We start from the raw sequence: 21,275 nt of genomic DNA, 5'->3' as shown, positions 1-21,275 counted from the left end.
AATGCTCTATTAGATTCTATAATTGAATTTCTTCTTGTTTTGTCCTCCAGCTTAATGAGTATGATTTATATACTGATTTTAATAAAGAAGTAAATTCAGTGGTTTACTGTAAAAGATGTCTATCTTCAATCCACAGCTTATGAATTTTGTCATATGAAGAAATCTAGAAGAAACTATTTTAAACACTGTGTGATAGGCAACAACCTCAGGCCTATTCTTAAGAGCTGTCAGTACTTCTGACTGTGTGAGTCTGTTTACTGTGCCAAATCTGTTTGCCATTGAAATTTTCACACTGCATATCTTCCTCAAATTGATTAAAAATATAATACTAGGGGAAAAAAAATTTCTCACAAATCTTTCAAGAAGAAGTTTTACTTCCCCACCTGTTTCCAGTCTGGCAGAAGGTTCACCCTGGCACCAGAAATGTGTTGATTTCTCTGAAGTGTCTAAATCGGTCTAATCAATGAGCCTTCAGAAAAAAAAAAATATTCTCAGTTTGTCTATTTGCAGTAGAGACTAAAGATCACCAGCCACATCCCTATCACCACATTTCCATCTGCAATCAACCTGTTGCAGCTAAGAACTGGAAAGGTCAAGGATTTCTACTGTAGAGCAGGAGGAAGTTTTAGGAATATTGCCACAGTGCTACATACAGGAACTCAGAATAAAAGGACCATCTTTTCTATATGAAGCCTTACAGGCAACCAGCCAGTATGAAAAAGTATGAAAGACAAAGACTTGATTGGCTTTCAATCAGAAAGAAAGGAACAGATGAAGGTCAAAATCATCCCCTAAGGGGATGGCTGGTCACAGTGTGTATGTTTGTACGCCCTGGGACCTACCCTGGGCGAGGAGACTGGATAGGGAGAAGGGATGGAGACTGGAGGCAGTGTGAGTGGGCACGGCCAGCCCAACAGCCCAGGCAGGAAGGTGAGAGAAGGGACAGAAGGAACTGGGGCAGAAGCATGAAGGAGCAGACAGGTGGATAGAATCACAGAATCATTTAGGTTGGAAAAGACCTTTAAGATCATCAAGTGCAACCGTAACATATAGATACTAGATAGAGACTAGAAAAGAGCACACATGGATGTGGCACACTAGCATGAAGAACTCAAGGAAGACTGTGTGTGTGGAGAAGACAAGAACTGTTATAGGTGGAAGAAATTCAGAGAAAAGCATCAGCAGTTGTGGAAATGGAAGCAAAGAGGAATGTCATATAGAGGCACTCCCCCACCAGTATCTGGCTTTGAACTCAGTTTCTCAGTACTTTTCTGCTCTCCACAAATAACTGAAATCTGCTAACAGTATGTCTTGCCTCCTTCCAGTTTTAAGTCCCTCCATGGGAGGCTTTTAATGCATTATCTGCTACAAAAAATGTAGCATTCTGAAAGAATCAAGATGTTACAGGTCTTGTGCTCATTGGACACACAAAATGAAGGGACACTCCTGTGCATTATGTGCCTTACTGACCCATTTATAAATTGGAACTAAAACTTCTTCCTCTTTTCACATGGGTGCTGCAAGTTTCTTACTATCCAATTACCATATCATTACCCTTACTAGATAACAACATTAAGTATCACTGAAAAGCCCACAGAAAAAAATAATAATTCCATCTTCAGAGAAAGATTCGAATAGCACATGTAAATATCCCACTAAACAATGAGGATGAAACCAAAGTCTGAGTATCCGCTGTTTCCCCAAGCATTCTGAATTTGCTTATATTCTGGAATCCTCTGCCTCAGTTACTTTAGGAAACGATCATGCAACTAAAATTGCATATGTTGTAGCCAGTGGAAAGGCTTGTTTATTCCTAGCAATTCTTATTTTCCAATGTAGTTTTTAGTCTACCCATGTGTGGGTACCTACAATGCATCTACAATTATACAACATTATGATGAGATTGAATTAATTGTATAAAAAATACATGAAAAATTTGTTGGAGGCTTTTTCATGATAAATTATTTCCATTCCAGACTTTGGCTTGTGGCCACTAAATATTAAGAACTGCTTCTTTTAGTATTGTCACCATTGCATAGCTATAGCTTATTATTTCAGAGTTTTAATGTGAAAATGGGAGAAAGTATTCATTCTTATGGACATGAACCTACACATACCACTATACACAAACATAAAGATACATACACATAATTTAATATAAGCATACATATTTTTAGAAACAGAAAAATAAATGTGCAATAACTTCTCTCTCTCTCCCCCCCATCCACTTCAGCCACAATTTTATATGAATGTATCCAAATGGGAAAAAGAGCACTTTTCGTTCACAACCACCAGAGCAATCCAAATTTAATCTTTTTCCAAGGACAACTGTAAGTATATGAACAATGAATTTTTTTTGCACAGGTCTGAAAATGTGTTTTGCTTCCTATGTTAAAAACACCGTTGTCCTTTTCATTGAGAATACTTGTTGGATCCACAATGAATAGTGAAATATTATAATATGATGAAAGCATTATTTATAAATATAACACTTTGAATCATCTAGAGAACATTACTTGATAATGCAGTCTGTTATGACATGTTATACCCAGGCCCAGGGTCTGAATTGCAGAATTCAGGATGGACATTTAAAAATCCAGCAACACGAAGAATATTTTGCAAAAAATTAGTTTCTTATCTGTATTGGTGGCCTTTTCATACTTATTATATATTCACTAACCTTCCATTCTACTTTGTGGCTACTCATACGAAGAATAACACTAATTCACAATGAAATAAGTTATGACAGCACAGAATTCACTTGCATTACTTTTAGACAATACTGAACTCACGTATTCAGATTTTTTTGGAGACTGCTCCATGTGTTTTCTCACCTGTAGCAGTCATTGCATCAGATTATTATTTCATTTATTCAGACATGAATAAAAAGCTGAAGGCTAGGTTTTTCAAGCCATTAAAAATGTATTGATTTGTAACCTGTTAGCTCATTTTAGACATTTAATTTGTCCAAGTATAATTTCAACCCAAACAACTCCAATTCAAATTATGGACACTTAACCAAAGAATATTGCATTTCTTCATGAGTCCTTTGAACCTGAACCGGCCTTAGTCTGCCAAGTTTGAATGGCTTGACTTGTGTTGAAGTGGTAGCTGAAAAAGACAGTTTCCACCTTGGCTTGGGCTTTCCTGATACATGCAAAGAAGCAAGAGTTATGGTCCATTGAAAAACCTAGGGGAAACCAACGCCAGTGAGATGCTCTTCTTTCCATGGTAAAAACGGGAACAGAATGGACAGAACAGACAATAAGCATTTACAACAGAGCAACTGGTTAGCTGAACAAATCCTGTGCTTTAAACATGCAGTAGCATTTATAAGGGAACTGAGGTGGCAAGCTCATTTTCATTTCAGCCTTAGGTTTGACAAGTAGTCGTCAATCAATGCATGGAGGATTCTGGAATACATTTCTGTTGCCCAATGTAGTGTATCGTAATTTCATATACCCAAACTGGGTTTGGTTGTTCCAGCCTTGCAGACAACAAGATTTTTCTGAGTCAGCTCTGTGGAAGTCTGCAAGCTAATTCTTATGCTCAGGAAAATTCAAGCTCACAACAGCTTTAGGGGCAAAACGGGTAAGTCTCTATGCTCATGTTTTAGCTGAAACGTGACTGGAGAAGGGGAAGTGGCAACAAGAAACTGGAACCAAGACAGGATGGAAGGAGAAAGTACTGAGCATAGAAGTAAGAATAAGGAAAAATGGGAGACCATTAAGTGAATACTGAAAATGGGATAAAAAGATTCCTCAATGGAAATTTGGTGTGAAGAAGAGCAGAATGATGTAGAAAAACAAAGGCAGAATAGGGAAAGTGATGATTTTTTTTTTTTTTTTAGAGGAAGTTGCCTTTGAATTTAAGACTTATTATGAACTTAGCTACTTCTAGTAACAAAGGCATAAGAAGACTGATGACTTTTGACAGACAAAGGACACATTTTCCCCCGGAATGGACTCTACATAGCTGTGTGGTCACTCTTATTATCCCCTACTTGAAGAACTGACAAGACAGCAAAGCTTATAATCCCCTTTCAAGATCATTAATATGACTAAACTCCAAACATGATTTACATCTGTTTTTCCAGTGTTTGAGAATGGAAGCTTTCCAGACTGATAAAGGATCTATTGGTGATAAAGAACTTTCATTTTGCTTGAATGGCAATTCCAAATATATTTTTCATAATACAGCCCAGATGTTGTACTCTCATAAAGCAGCAGGTCTGAGAAGCTGTAAGAGGAGCATCTTTCTGCGAATCTGTTTGTGCGCATTTTAGCCAGGGAACTCTTTCACTGGAGAGGAAAAAAGCACATGTTTGTGATATTATATTGACCTTGATAAAGCTGCCCTAAAATAAAGAGATTTGAAAATTAAATAAGGAAAATTTAAAATCAAAATATCATTCTTGAAAGTTTTATATTGAGAAGATTTCTGGATTTTGTCTTAAAAGCTGTTCTTAATTCTATACATTATACACATCAATTCATACATTTTGTATATGAATTCAGATCATAACATGACACGACAGGCTTTTGTTATTGCTGTTGCATGTAATACTAATTTAAGTCAGTTGTATTTATGGACCACAATGATTTTTATTTGTACATGAAGTGCTCTGTGGGAGAACAAGAGACAATAATCATAAACTGAAAGTTGGAAGTTCTAACTGAATGTGAGGAAAAATATTTCCACAAAAGGATAATTAAGCATTGGTCCAGGTTGCCCCGAGAGGCTGCAGAAACTCCATCCTTGGGGGTTTTCAAGACTTGCCTGGAGAAAGTGCTGAGCAACCTGGTCTAAACTCAAGTGTTGATCCTGCTTTGAGCAGGAGGCCGGGCTGGGAGACCTCTCGAGGTCCCTTCCAACCTCAATGATTATGTGATTCCACAGTTTCAGAGTCAATCCGTTTCTCTTGCTTCCTTTGCCAGATACCTGCTGATACCAGCTCCCCTCTGAGTGTGCAAAACGAGGAACAAGTATTGTGACTAAGTAGTATTTCCTTATCCTCATTGTTTTATGGTTCACCCTCATCTTCACCATCATGACTCATGGTAATGAGAAAGTTTGATACTAAGATTTTGAATCAGAAAATAAAATAATCAAAGTGCTGTGTGAATTATTAGTGTATTCCAGACCTCTGTGTTACGCTGAAAGAGACAAGAGAGGTTAATCTAATTATAAACTCAGTGCTTATTATACTTTAAAAATAAAATTATATAAAATGGTTAAATAGAATATTTTATCACCAGTATTAATTACAAAAATAGTGATTTATTGTCCCAATACCAAAATGCTTTGACGAAAAAATGACAAGACAAACAGGAAACCAGTAGGGCTACTATGAAACGACATGTCTTGTTATATCTATTTCTGACAAATCAGAAAAATAATGCTGCAAACATGAAAAAAATCACACACACACATAAACACAAAAAATTATCTGAAAATGCTTCACACATGAGTGTCAAAATCTTTTCAGAAGTTCAGAATTGTGATCAACATAACTTTTAAGCTATATGTTTTGCTTCCCTAATTCTGCAATGACGCGTACTGTGCAGTTCTAAGGCAGGCAATGTAAGGCAGCTATGCAAATAAAACAGTGGCAGAGTTCTGCTTAATTTAGAAAAACCTGGGCAGTTGAATCTAATCTGTTTATTTTTCACATCATGCTAATATGGTATTACAAATACAACAATCATATTACTACTATTATTAATAAGGTAAAGTTACATTTGTTATTAATGAAACACAGAATGGTGATCTCTTATGATCAATATTCATGGCAGGCTGTATTTTCATCATTGTGGTTTCCATGATCTGAATGGGTTTAATAAAATTAGGTAGACAATAAAAAAAGCCCTAAGAGAAAAGAGCAAAACTCCTGAATGTAAAATAGAAGCTGTTTTAGAAAACAGTAACTGTTTCTCTAACGGCTTTCATAGCGTACCATAAAACTTGTGGAGGCAAGGATAAACTATGATTGTGACCTGATAAGATTACTCAAGCCAGACAGAATTGCCTAACCTGGAAATCTAATCTTAGTGAAGCCCATAAAAATGCAGTGCGCACACGTGTAAAATATGTAGGCTAAGATGAATTTTGAAGATCAAGGCTGATAATTTACTTCTTACATAGCTAATTATAACTAACTGCTGGACACTTATCTGCCTGGAAGTAAGACTGCAAAAAAAGTTTTGTGGTTTTAAAACTGCGTAATTACTTGCAAGTAACCATGGGAACTGGCATTAACCAAAATGTCCTTTTCAGTGCAGCTTTCAATTATACATATAAACTTCATCTCTTCCCGCCCCCCCCCCCCCGCAAACCCCCTTCTTTGTTCCTCAAGCTTTGACATAAAATATTAATTTAGGTATAAAGAATGAATTTAACTTTTACTGTGGAATAGAAAATAACAGTGTAGGCAATAAGAATTGATCATTTTCACAGCTGCCTGTTACCCCCACTGAAATTGGGATAATTATACACAGTCCAGAAAACAACTGCACTATATAGTGATTTTTGATATAAGGCTATTACATATTATTCCCAATTCTATTAAAGACCATTATTCACTCCCTTTCATGTAGTGAAGTTTCAAGAGACCATGAGCATGCCCTACAGTAAATAGACTTTTAAAAAACATAGTTGTAAATTTAGAAAAATAAACCTACACCTTTTCAAGTGTCACTTGCAGATGACTACAGAACTACAGAATTTAACTATTTTATATGGAAAGGTAATTTTTTGATCTGCACAGTCAGTAGCTAAAACGTCATCTTGGGGCAAAATTCAAAGTTTCACATATCCATGTGTGAACCACTCTGTATTCCTTCAATATTTTTGTTTAAGCTACACTGTGACCTGGAAAGTCCAGGTAGATATCATGATAAAAGACATGGAAATTAACTGATCTTTTTTTCCATAATTATAGATATCTAAATCACCCACCTAGAGAAATTAGAAAAAGAAATCTTTACTAATCACCAGCAACTGACAGAATGGTGAACTAAAGGGAGTTAATTATACAAACTCCTTTTGCTAGGTTACCTCAGATATGCATCTTTAATTAAAAAGCTAAAAAATTTACCTGTGTATCTCAACAACTCCACTGGAATAAATGGATGGCATTTTAGTAATTACATCTCAAAGGCACCACACGGCACTTGGAATCGGATAGGCTCGGTCGCTGGGGAAGCGCCATCTGATGGGCTCTCCTTGAGGAACACTCAGCTGCTAGTTTAAAAAGTAGCAATACTGTAACCCGGGGGAGAATTGATTGCTTGCCCTGATAACAAGTGTTATTCACTGTAAGCACTAGAGAAAACGCTGAGTTTCCACAACCAGGCCTAAAGACAAATCGTGTAAGTGGTAGAAGAGTGCAGGAGCAAACGCAAGTAGACTACAATGTGTTGTCTGACTTCCTGCTCTGGATGTGACAGGTTTGGCAACCGCCCATCTTATAGAGGTGACTGAGAGATGGAAAGCCAAGTTTCTTAAAGTACAGGGTCTCCTGGCACATACGATGATCATGAAAAATTCTTGAAGCTATTTTCAAGGTCTCAAATTTCAAGGCTTATAAGGTTAGACAATATAGACACTAACAAATATTTACTAGACACCCGCACATCCAAATACAATAAATAAACATAGAATAAAACATTAAATATAAAAAAATATACATAGTAAGATGCATAACACCAAGAAAAACATAACAACAAGCATAAATAAAAAGAAAAAAAAAGAAAAAATGCAAAAACAACCAAGGAGGAAAACCCCCACATATCGCAACAAAGAGAGTAAGATCCTCCAGAACTGACTCATCTTCTTCTTTATTAGCAAGGTTTACCTAGCTAGAAGTCACATCCTACCTAGCAACAACAATTAACTACAATAGAAATGTGCTTTATTCTCCATTGCAAGAGAAAAACTTCTTCTCTTAGAAAATGAGAGTTTCATGAAAAAGCCAAAAGTAAATAGAATTGGAATCTTTATCGACAAAACTTCCCCATACCAGGCAGCATTTTCCCAGTGGCCATTTCTGTAGACTGTGAGCTGTGCCGGCAGATTATGTGCTGTGTAGCATCACTCCTTGCCACAGATCCCCCTCTTTCATTAGCAAGGTATCTATCTGCCAGACTGTCATTCATACATGAGAAGTGTAGCTCAGCACCACTCAAAGCATTTGCCTTTTCTGTACAAGACTGTAATTGATTTCATAGGTTATTTTTTAGAACTGCTAAGGTAGAGACCACCTTGTTTTTATGAGTTGGTAAGGCACTGGGTATACACGACCAAGGAAGGTGAGAGAATCAAAGCAGGGTACATGATAAGTTTACAGTAACTATGTAAATGCTTTTGAATTTTCTATGGACTGTACTGTATTTTTACTGGTGATCCTATCAGAAGGTGGTAAGGTAATTAGCAATATTGATATATGAAACCCCATCCAAAGGCAAAGCAACAAAACTCCATGTTTCTTTGGAGGAAAGTCTTGTATTGGAACTTATTGTTCCAGGGGGATAAAAAGTGATGTGCCAGGAAATTTCACCCAACGGAGAAGCATCACTGCCCCTGCAACATCAGAAAATGACAAGGCAACCAAACTGTGGATATGATCCTGTCAAAAAGCCTTAAAAGTGACAGAAGATTTTGCTTACCAAGGAAAACATATCTGTATAATAGACAGTCAAGTCTATTCTCTTATGTAGTCAAGCTGCTTCAGCATGCTCTCCATAAAGGTACTGAAATTGAGTGATAGGCTTGTACTGTCATCAATTTCCAAAAAACCCAATGGAATTATAATTGTTCATTAATAGCGCACGAAAACTGCACATCCAAAACACACTTGAAACCATTTAATCTGTGAACAAGCATCAATATAAACCACAGACATCTAACTGTGAAAACATCTGAGAAAGCATTCTACATCATTTCAGAGTACAACAACTGTTGCCTACAGATCACACACCATTTGTCACTGCCAAATATTTCTACTTTTTTTAACCAGGCACAATCTAGAAGAAAAATGTAAAGCTTTCTAAATGGCTACTCATATTTTGGGTGAAAATGATGGAAGTTCTACAGAAAATATACAGAAGGTCAAGGCAACCACAAGAGAAAAACAACTAGCGGCAGCTTTTCATCAGGGTATCTAGAGGAGCTTACTAGTATCTTGATAAAATCTGTACTTTCATTTTTCTAGCTCTAAATTGCCATTGCTCTTGTTTACCAATATAGCTAACATACCAGCAACAAATATCCTTTTCATTACACCTTTTTTACATCTTTCAGATGTAAATAAATAAATATTCAGCCTTAAATAAATAAATATTCTGCCTTCAGAATGTAATTCTTGGGCCTCTTCTTTTCTTACATATACTGCTATTAGCTCTTAACTTACCAAAGAACATCACCTTTGTATCACACTGCTCACCCTTATTTCTCTAATTTCAGTCTCTTGCCCGTTCTGAGATAAATCGATGGTACAAGTCACATCAAATTCTAGGCGACCAAATAAATTTCACCCAATCAGGGATGTAAGAGGTAACAATACACGTATTAAGTATCTTAAATGAATGCAGTTACTATGGAGATCCCTTTTAAATCTAAATAACTAAGATCTTTTGTCCTTCCTCTTCTGTATTATCACTGCAAGTCCCTAATTCTTTCTTTCTATCCAGTACAGCATACTATTTTTTCTGAGTATAACTATTTCTACACGTAGCCTAAAAAAAATTCTGGCCCCTGAAAAATAAATTAGCAAATCCTTCTTTCTACTGGCACCACACTAAGTCCAAACACGGTAACTGAACTGAAGAAGTCAGCAACGTGACAGCTGATCAATGCTTTTATTTAGAAACATTCTGACATCTCTTGTTCTCCAATTTTGGTGGGTTTTTTTGGTATGCATCGGGTGTTTGTCTGTGACATCTAAAATTGTGACTGGAACCCAGGGTTCATCTGCTCCTCCTGCTTATTCCCATGAGAAGTAGTAACTATACTTCAATTAACTTAAAAAGCGTACATATAAACATTATCTAAATCTCCTGAAAAGTAATTCTAAATTCCCAGTTTGAAGTAACTTCCATAAGGCAGGTTGCACCACAATACTGGATCAACTGACATAGCTCCGGTCATTCTGAATTGCTGAGTTTCAAGTTGTTAAATGAATTGTCCAACTACCCTGCCATAACTTTCTGCTAAAGAAATTGTATTATATTGTACACCTGAGATAAAAAACTGATGAAGCAACATTTTGCTAAGTAGAACGTAAGCACTCGTAGGAGTAGGCAAGGCTATACAGGGATAGGTATGCTGCATGCTGATTCACTGACAGCCACACACGGGCAACACAGTGGTGCTGAGCGCTATCGAAATGCCTTTATTCATATCTCAATCATCAACTTTATAGAGACTCCTTAGAGAAGACTTTAATGTGTCCTCGTAGCCATGATGGTTTTAAGCAGCGATGATTCACAACTGTCACACAGTTCTAGTGTTAACTGCTTTCCCCGCACCATGCAGTTCACGATACTCTATAACTCATAACCTGTCTCCTTCTCCTTTACTGAACAATAATCAGTTTATTAGTCAGTAAACACAGATTGTTCAACACTTTATTGAACCCTGTACACATTTTTTTAAATCTCCTATTGACAGTGCACAGGAATGGATGTGCTGTTTCTGAAAAATAACAACTCGCTTAATCGTCCATATTTATTTTCAGCGTTGTAGCTGTATCACTCAGCTGACTGACAGTTGCGCTTTGGTGGCGTAGTTCGTGGGAAGCTAATGTTGAAGAGATGCTGTAAACCTGATTTAATATATTGCAACAAATAAAAGGACACTTAGGATTAATAAAACAGAGCTTTATTTAGTCTGTAGAAACAAGCAGATCATTCAAATAACCCCTCAAGGTTTCATAATCTTATCATAACATTTCTGGTTTTATATGCTAAATCTTAGAGATTCCTTTTCACAAGCCTAATAATGTATTTTCAATAATACTCTTTTCTTCATTCAAAATGTATAATATTCAGTTTCACTGTAAAAATGAGTAATTTTACAGAGCTTCTGGTTGATTTTTTTCAATTCAGCATTGGAACTTCAGCTGAGAGAAAGCTATTTGACAATGGAGGACATAATGTTCCAGCAAAACAGAGGAAAAAAAAGCAAGAGAGACAGAGAGCAAAAGCAAGAGAGCACGCACACATGCATGCAAGAAGAAGAGGAAAAAACACAAACATGGGGTTTTTTTTTTTTTGAGCTCTTAGTAAAATATCTAATCAGCAGAAAACAGAAGCTCTTCAAACAGATCAGACATAGCGTGCTACAGGCAGATAATTTGGAGAAAGTACTCTACGCTAAAGCTAAGGGTTTAACAACCAACAAAAAGGCAGAGATATAATGTGTTCATGTATCATCTATAAGCAAATTTCGCATGTTCTATCTGAAGCTATGTAACCTCATAGCCCCATGCCCACAGTGCGTAGAAAAGGAAGAAGCAGAAGCAAAGCTACAAAGACCATTGGCTGCGTGGGATAAAGAGACGCCCAAAGAGCTCTGAGCTTATGTCAAGGAAACAAACAGAGCGAATAGATACAAACCCCAGGTTCCCTCATTGTTCTGTAGTACGACAGTAAGATATCTGGGCATGGGGAGGAAGGAACATACATATAGAAGCAAGTACTTTCTCTGTGTCTAGACACATCGCTGATCACACAAATGGGTACCATCCCAGCCTGAGTATCTCTTTGCAAGGTCAGTCACAACCTAGTTACAGCACTCCAGGAGATGTAAGTGAAAGAATGCATATTTTATCCCTGTTGTTACCCTTTGGAAAGCACTGTTATGAAGAAGATTGCAGACTACGGAAACTACAAGAAAACAAATTAGGTGACACTGGGGAATGAGGGATCTTCTCCAGAAGAGGTAGCTCTAGAAGGGAAACTAAGATTTAGGTAGAGCTACGAATAAGACAGTAGTAAAGGGAGAAATATGGGAATATAAACAATAAATCAAAGGAGAAAGGAGAATCAGAAACAATATGGGGCTAGATGTCATAGTAGTATGTAGCAGATTAGGATAATTACACCAGAGCTTTCCTCTTCCCTAGCCCCATCTCATTATTCAGGTTTGTAAAGTCTGCTGGTTTTTCCCAGGAGAATGAATAGGGGAGGCAGGGAGAGTTTATATTGGTAAAAAATGCACCACGAAACTCTGTAGGATTTGTTGTCTTATACAGGTATTTTCAAGATTAGAAAACACCAAGCAAACCAATTTTTTTAAAGCCATAGTTACTTAACAATAGATATAATCTCAGTTTCTTTTAACATACCTCAAAAATAATTAGGCACTGATGAACACATTTATCAAACAAACTCACTGGCACCTTTTAAGAAATATGTGCTGCTGGACAAATCAATACTCAGAACAGTCTCAGAGTCTGAAAGAATAATGCTAAGTAACAGCAGTACATAGTTCCGTCATTCTTGAAGGTCTTCGCAATACCGGGATGGTATCAGCTCGTTCTTGTCATGCCAGTAACAGTACTAACAATTTCACCACAGGAGTGAATTCCGACCCTCCTGGAAAGTTGTTATGTGCCACCATATCCATTTTTAAAAGGAAAGTTACTCAAGAGGGTTTAAGTTGCTCATATCCATTAACATATCCTTGGAAAACATATCCTTGATCCTTCAGTATCAGACATCTGGATTTTCTTCCATGCCTTTTCTTTTTTTTTAATTCTTTTTTTTTTTTCTTTGGCGGGGGGGTGGGGGGGAGGGTCTACATAAGCATTCCTCAAGCTGTGAAGCAAAATTTAACAGGAAAAAGGATCCCCAAACTACTTAGAAGTAAAGTTAGTTAAGTGAAGTTCTTTTTCGGAATAGCGCAGTAGAAACGTGACACAGGAGATACACATTAATGAAAAACAAACTTCCAACAATCACACCAAAAATGCTTGACGAGTACAAGAAACACTTCCCTCTAATTCTAATTCTAATTCCCTCTAATTAACAGTGTGATCCCTACTAGTACTGCCATAAAGAGACTGGAGGAAATGAAGTCTCGCTATTGATCAGTCACGAAGGACAGCCCACATACGAATGGGAAAGTACAGCTGTCACACACTCGTGAATGCCAGAAAGCTGTGAAAGCCATTGTATATGATCCATGATGGGGTTGGATAGCATCACCCTGCTTTCCACATGCTTAAAATCACTGGTTCCACTTCAGAGGCAGTTAGTGTAAGTAGAATTCTAGTTGTGATTTAATATAATGAGCCTACTCAGCAGATTATTAATATAAATTACAATTATGACTTCTGGAGGAAACAGTCTTTAAAATAGATGTGAAAATAGAACAGAGAGAGGGCTTGCAAAGCTCTTGTGCATTAACAATGGCTTCATATAAGTTACACGTAACCTATCTTTTTTTGAACAACTGTTTTTTAAAGGAAGTCAGGTTTTGAATCCTTAATTCTTTTTGAATGGATATGGAACTAGTCCACAAGGATTGGGATGTGGACTGGTTTTCTAGAGTGCAACTGGAGTCTCTACATTGACATGTCATAGCAGCAGACACCGAGGCTGCAAACAGTCAAATTTCAGAGAAAATACAAAAATTATGACCATACAGCAACTGAGATGTAACAATTCCTTATTATAAGCATAGCTGTGTACTGCAAACATTTACAACTTTCTGAGGAGCGTATGACTTCATATATAAAAAGCCACTGATTCTGTTCTCCTTAAGAGATGTCTAAGTACATAATTATAAAGTTTAGATGTAATTCCCATTTTAAAACCTTTCTAAATGCATATTTGCCCAATAGACCATAACTCTCCAAAAGGAATCATTGTTATCTGCAGGATAAACTATTAACAGTTTAATAGCTAGTGGGTTATTAACTAATGGTTTAATGCAGTTTAAAGTTCTTAAAGTTATTATCCCTGAAGTAAAATTAGATCTTTAAATAAACTCTGTTGGTGGTAAGTATTTCATTTAAACTAAAGATTCAAACACTGAGACACACTTCTAAGAGCAAAATCCCATCAAACTGGTTAAGGCTGCACAGTCTAAATAACATCTTATTCCTTTTTTCTCATCCTTCTTTCTAAAACAAATGTTCTCACTTGGCATCGCAACTTATAAGGATGAGTTAAAAAGACTTATGGTATAAAAGCAGCCTGGGTACTACTTCTGTTAGAAATGAAAAGGTATTGGGAGACCTATTATGTGAAAGATGAAAGTGTACTGCTGTGCAGTACTAGCAGAGACCTCCAGGCATTTTACACAGTATTGCCAGACAAATGTTTGGGTGTTAGCCTTGGAAGCTCCATCTCCTGGATCCACGTGACTGTGTGAAAATCTCCCCTTTCAATAAAAAAATACGCTTCTAAACCTTGAGATTTTGGAGGGACTGAAGCAGTCATGGAAATCGGGCAGTAATGAGAAAATCTCCCAAATATATGGCTCATAGCAAAAACAGAACCTTAATATCTTTAATGGCTCAACTAAAGATTTTAATTGGTGAGATTGGAAACATGGCCTATATGTTATGTGCTTTATGACCACCATGTTCAAAAACTTGTGCCTTCAGCTCAAATCACTGCTGTTCCATTTATTAGCGTAGCTACAAGAGTCACGAATATGAAATACATCAATAAACATTGCTGTAAGAGCCCTCGTGCAGAGGCTCTTCTCAGAGTAAAACCATGTCTTTGCCTCTTTAGCCTGCAGTACAAAGCTGAAGGCAGAGCTGCAGAACCACACTGCAGACACATTGCTAATATATTTGATATATTCCAGTGCACCCCTAATGACTCCTAATTTCTAGCTGTTTTAAAGTATATCCCCCCACCCAAAAATCCTAATCCAAGGAATCATGTTTTTCCAAATATACTTAATTTTGAATTTTGTGCTTTCAAAATTATTTATTGCAAGAAAAATTCTGCAGTGCCCATTTTCAGGCACGTCAGATATCAATATAAACACAACAGATTAACATCATAAAATATATTTTTATGTGCTATCTTTGGTGGCTTCACCAAACATTATTATTTACATGGGAAAGTGGGTAACCGAATTCCCTATTCTCTGCATTTTCAGAGACAAATGTTGTCAATATACTAGTAACTTAAAGATATGATTGTAAACAGGTCTAAGACACATCTTTCTCATTTCAGGATAAACTTACTTAAATGAGTTTCATTCACATATGAAAAACTGTCAAAATCTGATGTTTATGATGGCTATATGTCTTCATAATAAGATTTATAGTGCGAAACTTTAAAAGAAGGAAACAAAGCAAATCACCATTGAGGAACGAACTCATACTTGGAGAGGAGCCAAACCTGCCATATAGTGTTCCTTAGCTATCACCGACTCCATACTGGGGGGGTCACCTTAACCTCTATGTATATAATCACTTATATCATGTTAGTTACTTTTTTGAGTTAACCTTCATGTACCATAAATGCGAAATAGCGGAGCTGACAAGAAAGTCTATCCTCTTGGTTCCTAATCAAAGCATAAGTCACTACAAGAACAGTGACAGCACCGCAACAGAGCTGGCTATCTCCAATTCTCTAATGAAATCTGGGCTGTAATTCACCTACCAGGAATTACTAAGATACGTATCCGAAGCTAACCCGGTAGTCTTTAAAAGAGGATTGTGTAAAGAGATTAAGAATTACAAACAAAAGGTAAGTACTGATTAAAGCTCGCCTTCACCAAAAAAGAACACCAAACTGCTCCCCAAAAGCACGCCACACTGCAGATGTCTATTCATTTTGTTTGATTGTATTTAGAGACAGGACTACAATAGCAGTTACCAACGTCAGCAAAGCTGCATTATGATGACACAGTATAATTCTTCTTACTGAGAGATTTTAATCACAAATATTAAATACAGTCAGTAACCAAAAAAGTAAAAAAAATCAAAACAAATTATCAGCCTCCCCATTCAAAAACACATAGAGCCATAATAAAAACTGCAGGAGAAAAGGAAATTTGACATTAAAACTTCTTTGATATGTGGATCATAGAAGCAGTTCATTATAGTAGCTTCTTGGAAGCTGCCTCAGTAATTGTGTAAGACTGCTGCCATGTGTATACACAGTGTGACTTCATGCAAAAACCCCACCTTTTGTAAATAGAAGCTTGATGTTAGTCTGAAAGAGCTTGATTTAAAATCATAGCCAAGTTGATATTCAATGTAATGTTTAAAAATAGCAAATTACAGTACAAGAACACAGTATACAAGACAAGAAAACAAGCACATGTTAACCCTACTGACTGAAGCTGGCTTGTGAAATTCCAACGAGCAAATTAAGTTAATAAATATTTTGCTTTTGAAACCTAATGTGTAAAGTGGTTAAAGTCTACTGCATCAGCATCAGCCCGTGCATTTGGCTCCTACACTTAGAAAGGGTGCTCATTTCTTTCACTGTTTTTTGGTGGACAAAGAAGAAGTTGGTAAATACACATGTACTTCAGAATAAATATATATAATAACATTGAAAAAATGGAAAATACAACCCAGATTTCCAGTGCAAAACTTCCAAGTAATAGACAACACATAAGCCAATAATTTATTGAAACCATTAAATGGCTTAAATGGTTAAATTCCTAGCTGAGAAAAATATGATTACATGACTTCTGGGGCACTTGGAAAACACATCATTTGAAAATGTGTCTAGAAAAGGATGTGTTTACCAATTGAAGAAAAAGCTGAGAAGCTGCAGCAGATAAATTAAATAGTGGTGAGTAATCAATCACGGTGCTAAAATGATAGATGACAACTAAACTGAAGCCCCAGGGAAGTACAAACACAGAGCCATTTTGCAAAATTAGGTTGCATAACTAGCATACCTCAAAGCAGTACAGAATCTAAATCCGTGTCAGAGATCTCACACTAAAAAATGCAAAGCTGTGTCTGTAATACAAGATCGGTAAAAAGAAAGAAAAATGAGGTTTTGAGGCACAAAAATTTGTAAGCATATGAGTCACAGAGAATATACTACTCTGAATAGTCTTAACATGATAACCAACATAGAGATAAAATAAAAACCCTTTACACTATGCAAATGTTACTATATAATTTACCAGAGGTTCACACCTCCACTGGGGGGAGGGGGCCAGAAAAAGTGAAACTAATTTAGGGGAAGACCTCATTAAAGAATTCAGGTAGTGTGAACACTCAAATGAACTATTTTATCCAAGCTTGCAGTATATGCACATGAATTTTAATGGGCAATGAAAAAACCTGGCAGCACAGGGAATGACGGCACTTCCATGCTGCTTCTAGATTACTATATTGCAATGAAAGATTGAAATCGTAATGTAAAGATTATTGTAATTAGTAGAGAACATTCAGAAACCACAGGCTCATTTCTTTTTGAAGGGTCACAAATTCAACTTTTACAAAACTGACCCTTCCAAAACCAAGGAGCCCTTCATTTAGCTACTTCATCTCTGGTACATTACGTACCTACGGATATGATATGGTAAATGATAAAACAGAAAACATGGTAGCTTTTGAAACAGATGTTAGGGTAAACAACAGTAATATTGTATGCTCATGAGCTAATGGTAAGTTTAAGATGAATTTAGCTCCTCTACATGTAGTGGAGTCCAACTGCCTGTACAATCGTTTCCAGCAGGTCAAACCTCCTCTCATCACTCGCAGCAGAGCGCGGTTTGGCCATCCTCCTCCTCCTGTATTAGCTCTTCGTTTGTGCAGTCTCCTAATTTATGTCACATTACCTGAACTTATTTTTATTAAACAAGAATAATGAAAAAACTGTTATTAACCAGCAGGCACTGAAGATGTCAATTATTTGATAAACCAAAGTATGTGGCAGATGAAATTTGATTGCTGCTGACTATGTGAGGACAATGGACACCTTTTTTTGGAACAGGTATTGCAAGACTTTTTCCCTCCTCCACAAAGGACAACTGTGATCTTTTGCAATATCAAAGCCAAATGACAAAGGCTTTTGCATTTGAAACAAAGATGAGAACAATTCCAATCTACCAAATGTAGCATATATTATCACTTTTATTTTATCGCTTTCTTAATAAGAACATTATTACTTTTATCTTCTTCCTATATCTGGAATACAGTATTTTTGCCTCTCAGCACTGGAAATTTTAAATTTTATTTTTAATTCAGGTCAAGAAAAAGAAGTATTTTAAAACAAAGATCCACAATTTATCAATCCCAGTGTCAGAAGAATGACTTATTCCTTAGTGTATGAATAACATACAGCTCACAAGGGTGTTATAAGCCCGCCCAAAGGTGGCATACATGAATTCCCTATATGGCTGAATGTATAGTGTGATCAAGTTAGTAACATTGCTCCTCATTGATGATGGATGACAGATGAATGTAATTTTATTTATTATTCTAAATAAATTACACATTACAAATGTTAACTACTGTACAGTTTCATTTCAGTCATTATATATTAATTGTTAGATCATCTGTACTTTATAATCATAATACCATGACTGATAAAATTAACTGATGGATACTATGAGAAGGTTCTGTCAACCTCTTCTGACAGCAGGAAAGACAGAATTTATAGGTGATGGAGTACCAATAATAGTTGATCAATTTTTTCTCACTATACATAAATAAATCCTCACTATTTTGAAACAGCTGCCTGTGAGTTCTGGCCACTATACAAGTGAGGAGAAAATCTTTGAGTGCCTGCAGTAGTGAAATTTACTTTCTACAAACTGGTTTATAACAACTGCTGGATTTTTTGTATACATGCATCAGTTGAATTATACAAATTGCTAATATTTATGCATGTAACAATCAGTCATCTGCTGCCAAAACTTAAGATCCGGGGGAAAGCATAATTAATTTGGTTGAAGGTTTCCCATGCGTTAAATAACAACTCCCCAAAGTTCCAACGTATCTTTCCGCACATCAAATAAAATTTGCAAGAGCTGACTCATTTCATAGTATGTTGAACTCTTTGCAAATTCTTTAGATACAGGCATACGGCATTATTCTGTGTGTTATTACCCGACAATACCAAAAATGCTCTTGGTCTGCAGAGTATCTATGCGATACTAGAAACAGCAAGCTCAAAATTTGCCAAAGATCGGGAACATTCTGCAATGCAGCTCTGCCAAGAGGAAGAGGAGATGGCCCTGTGTGGGAGATGTGAGGAGAAACTATGAAGTTGGAGCAGATTAGCTGTGTAGGTAAATGACTGGAAAGATAAAGGGTGAAGAGAGGTGTGATAGCATGTGGGGAATATAAACCACAAGAGTCACGAGGGGAAAGAAGAGAAAACGGAAGGAAAGTGCGATTGACAGAAGCAGCAATGGAAAGTTAAAGAGGAATAGATAAATAAGAGTTTTGAGGTTTTTTAAAACTGATTTTTTTTCTAATGATCTTCTGGAACATATGTATGATTTGTTATATGTCTAAAAAATGCCTACTGATAGCACAGTTTAGTACACTGTATAAGTAACCATACAGATTCAAACAAGCATTATGTTGCCCTCAGCTTCAGTGAAATGTCACACATTTCCTTTCATGTTGTCTGATTAAACGTAATGTTAAAACTCATCATTGAACTCGGTTGCCCAGAAAGATACTCGGCATTTTTTGGCTTTTGAGATTTATACATAATCTTTTCAACCAAAGAGTTTTATTTTTACTGCTTGCCAAAAAATATCCAAGATTTATTTCTACCCAAAACTAATCTGTTTCATACACCAGTTTGGCTAAACAAATAGAAATTTTGTATATGACAATAAAATTCCTTCAATTCTACTGCATGGTATACTGTCCAATGTATATTCTATAAGTAGAACAATGCTGAAGAGTACATATTCTCTGTATATTACTTACTGTCCATAATCTTCCGCCCTAAAGAAGCAGGCTCTATTAGCACCTAGCATAGAGGAGCTGTTTTGTTGGAACTGTTAACAGAAATGCCTTAACACACATTCACCCGCTTTGGTTCTCAGAGGATCTGGCCACCTGTGAATACCCAGTGATGCAGTAAACCCATACACCCTGCTACGTTTCCCAGGGCACATTACTTAGGATCGGCAATAAAAGCAGCGTCTGTTCTCTATTATATCATGACTGGTACTTTACCAGCAGCCAGGCATTTTTTTTTTTCAAAGGACAGCATCAATAATATCATCCACAACATGACCATGGCTCATGTTCTTGTCTCAGCAAGTAGTTTTAATTTCTTGATGTTTTATAAAGCTGTAGTTATTACAGGCCAGTGCAGCCACGCATTGTGACTGGTCATACGGTACAGTGAACAGCACAGCTCTTGACCAGGGCAGTTCAGAACAATTAATCAGTGATTAAGTGGTTAACAAAAAACCTTAAAACTCTCTTACTCGTGCCCTGAACCAACAGAATCTGACTACACTGATCCAAAACCTAAGCGTTTTTCTGCAAAATTTCAGGTGTGAGCAAATGTTAGTGTTAATAGTACTTTTAGCTTGGTATCTTCTGGTGTTACAATTCACTTTTACTGAGAAGAAAAAGACAGTATGTTCAGTATGGGCAGCGATGAAGACACATCGTGTGGATTATCTGGGCCTCTTACCTAAGGTGATTATAGGATTAATAAAAGTCTACCCCTGTGAAATGAAACTGTGTTGGATAAAAGGCAGAAATGCTCACTGCACTAATTTTGTACACTTGTTAAAAGAACTGTGAATAAGAAAAAATATAAAAATGGAACTATAAATAGTGTTCAGCTTCACAGTATATAATCTGGTCACTTACTATTCACAATACAGACGGTGTGCTTAACTCTCTTCTCTTTGTTTATTCAGGACTCCGCGTTTCTGTAAGAAAAACAAATACACGCATTTATCATCTACAGGAAATAAATTACCTAGTTTCATTTCTGCCATAAAAGTTTGCCATTTTCGCATTTAGTTTTGGTTTACTGCAAGATTTAAAGCCCTGGGTTTTTGTGAAATCGTCCAGGAGAGAAAATTCACATTGGTCTTTTTCCTTCAAAGGCAGTTTCCAGTCTTAGGTACTACAATAGCAGCAGAGATGGGAAATCCACAGGCTCAGGGGACAAATCTCTTCTGAAACCTCATCCCAAATTCTGGGCATCTGAATAGCATCTGGGCACCTGCAGCTCTCCCCAATTTAGGGAAGGCGACAGGCTTTCACACCTGTGAGGCTGGCAATCCTCTGCTCAAAATTAAATTCTCATGCTGTATTAGATCTTGGCTGGATGACCCCATTAGGC

At 36.7% G+C, this 21,275-nt stretch overlaps 1 protein-coding gene across 7 annotated transcripts in view; it reads right to left on the bottom strand.

Moving 5' to 3' along the window:
• Positions 1-21,275, bottom strand: part of SYT1 (synaptotagmin 1) — a 358,139-nt gene that overhangs the window by 213,017 nt on the left and 123,847 nt on the right. For 6 of the 7 annotated variants that reach the window (XM_075747487.1, XM_075747476.1, XM_075747516.1 and 3 more), the window contains one exon: positions 20,795-20,856. The exons of the other annotated variant lie outside the window; for it this stretch is intronic. Coding sequence is in view for 2 of the 6 variants with exons in the window: in XM_075747534.1 (XP_075603649.1) it covers position 20,795 (1 nt within the window). In the remaining 4 variants the exon portion in view is untranslated. The remainder of the gene's footprint in view (positions 1-20,794; positions 20,857-21,275) is intronic. 7 annotated transcript variants of the gene reach the window in all.

This window comes from Balearica regulorum, chromosome 1, assembly GCF_011004875.1.
Source record: "Balearica regulorum gibbericeps isolate bBalReg1 chromosome 1, bBalReg1.pri, whole genome shotgun sequence".
Classification (NCBI taxonomy): Eukaryota; Metazoa; Chordata; class Aves; order Gruiformes; family Gruidae; genus Balearica; species Balearica regulorum.
Note: the sequence above shows the minus strand (reverse complement) of the source record. Positions and strands in the feature narration are given on the sequence as shown.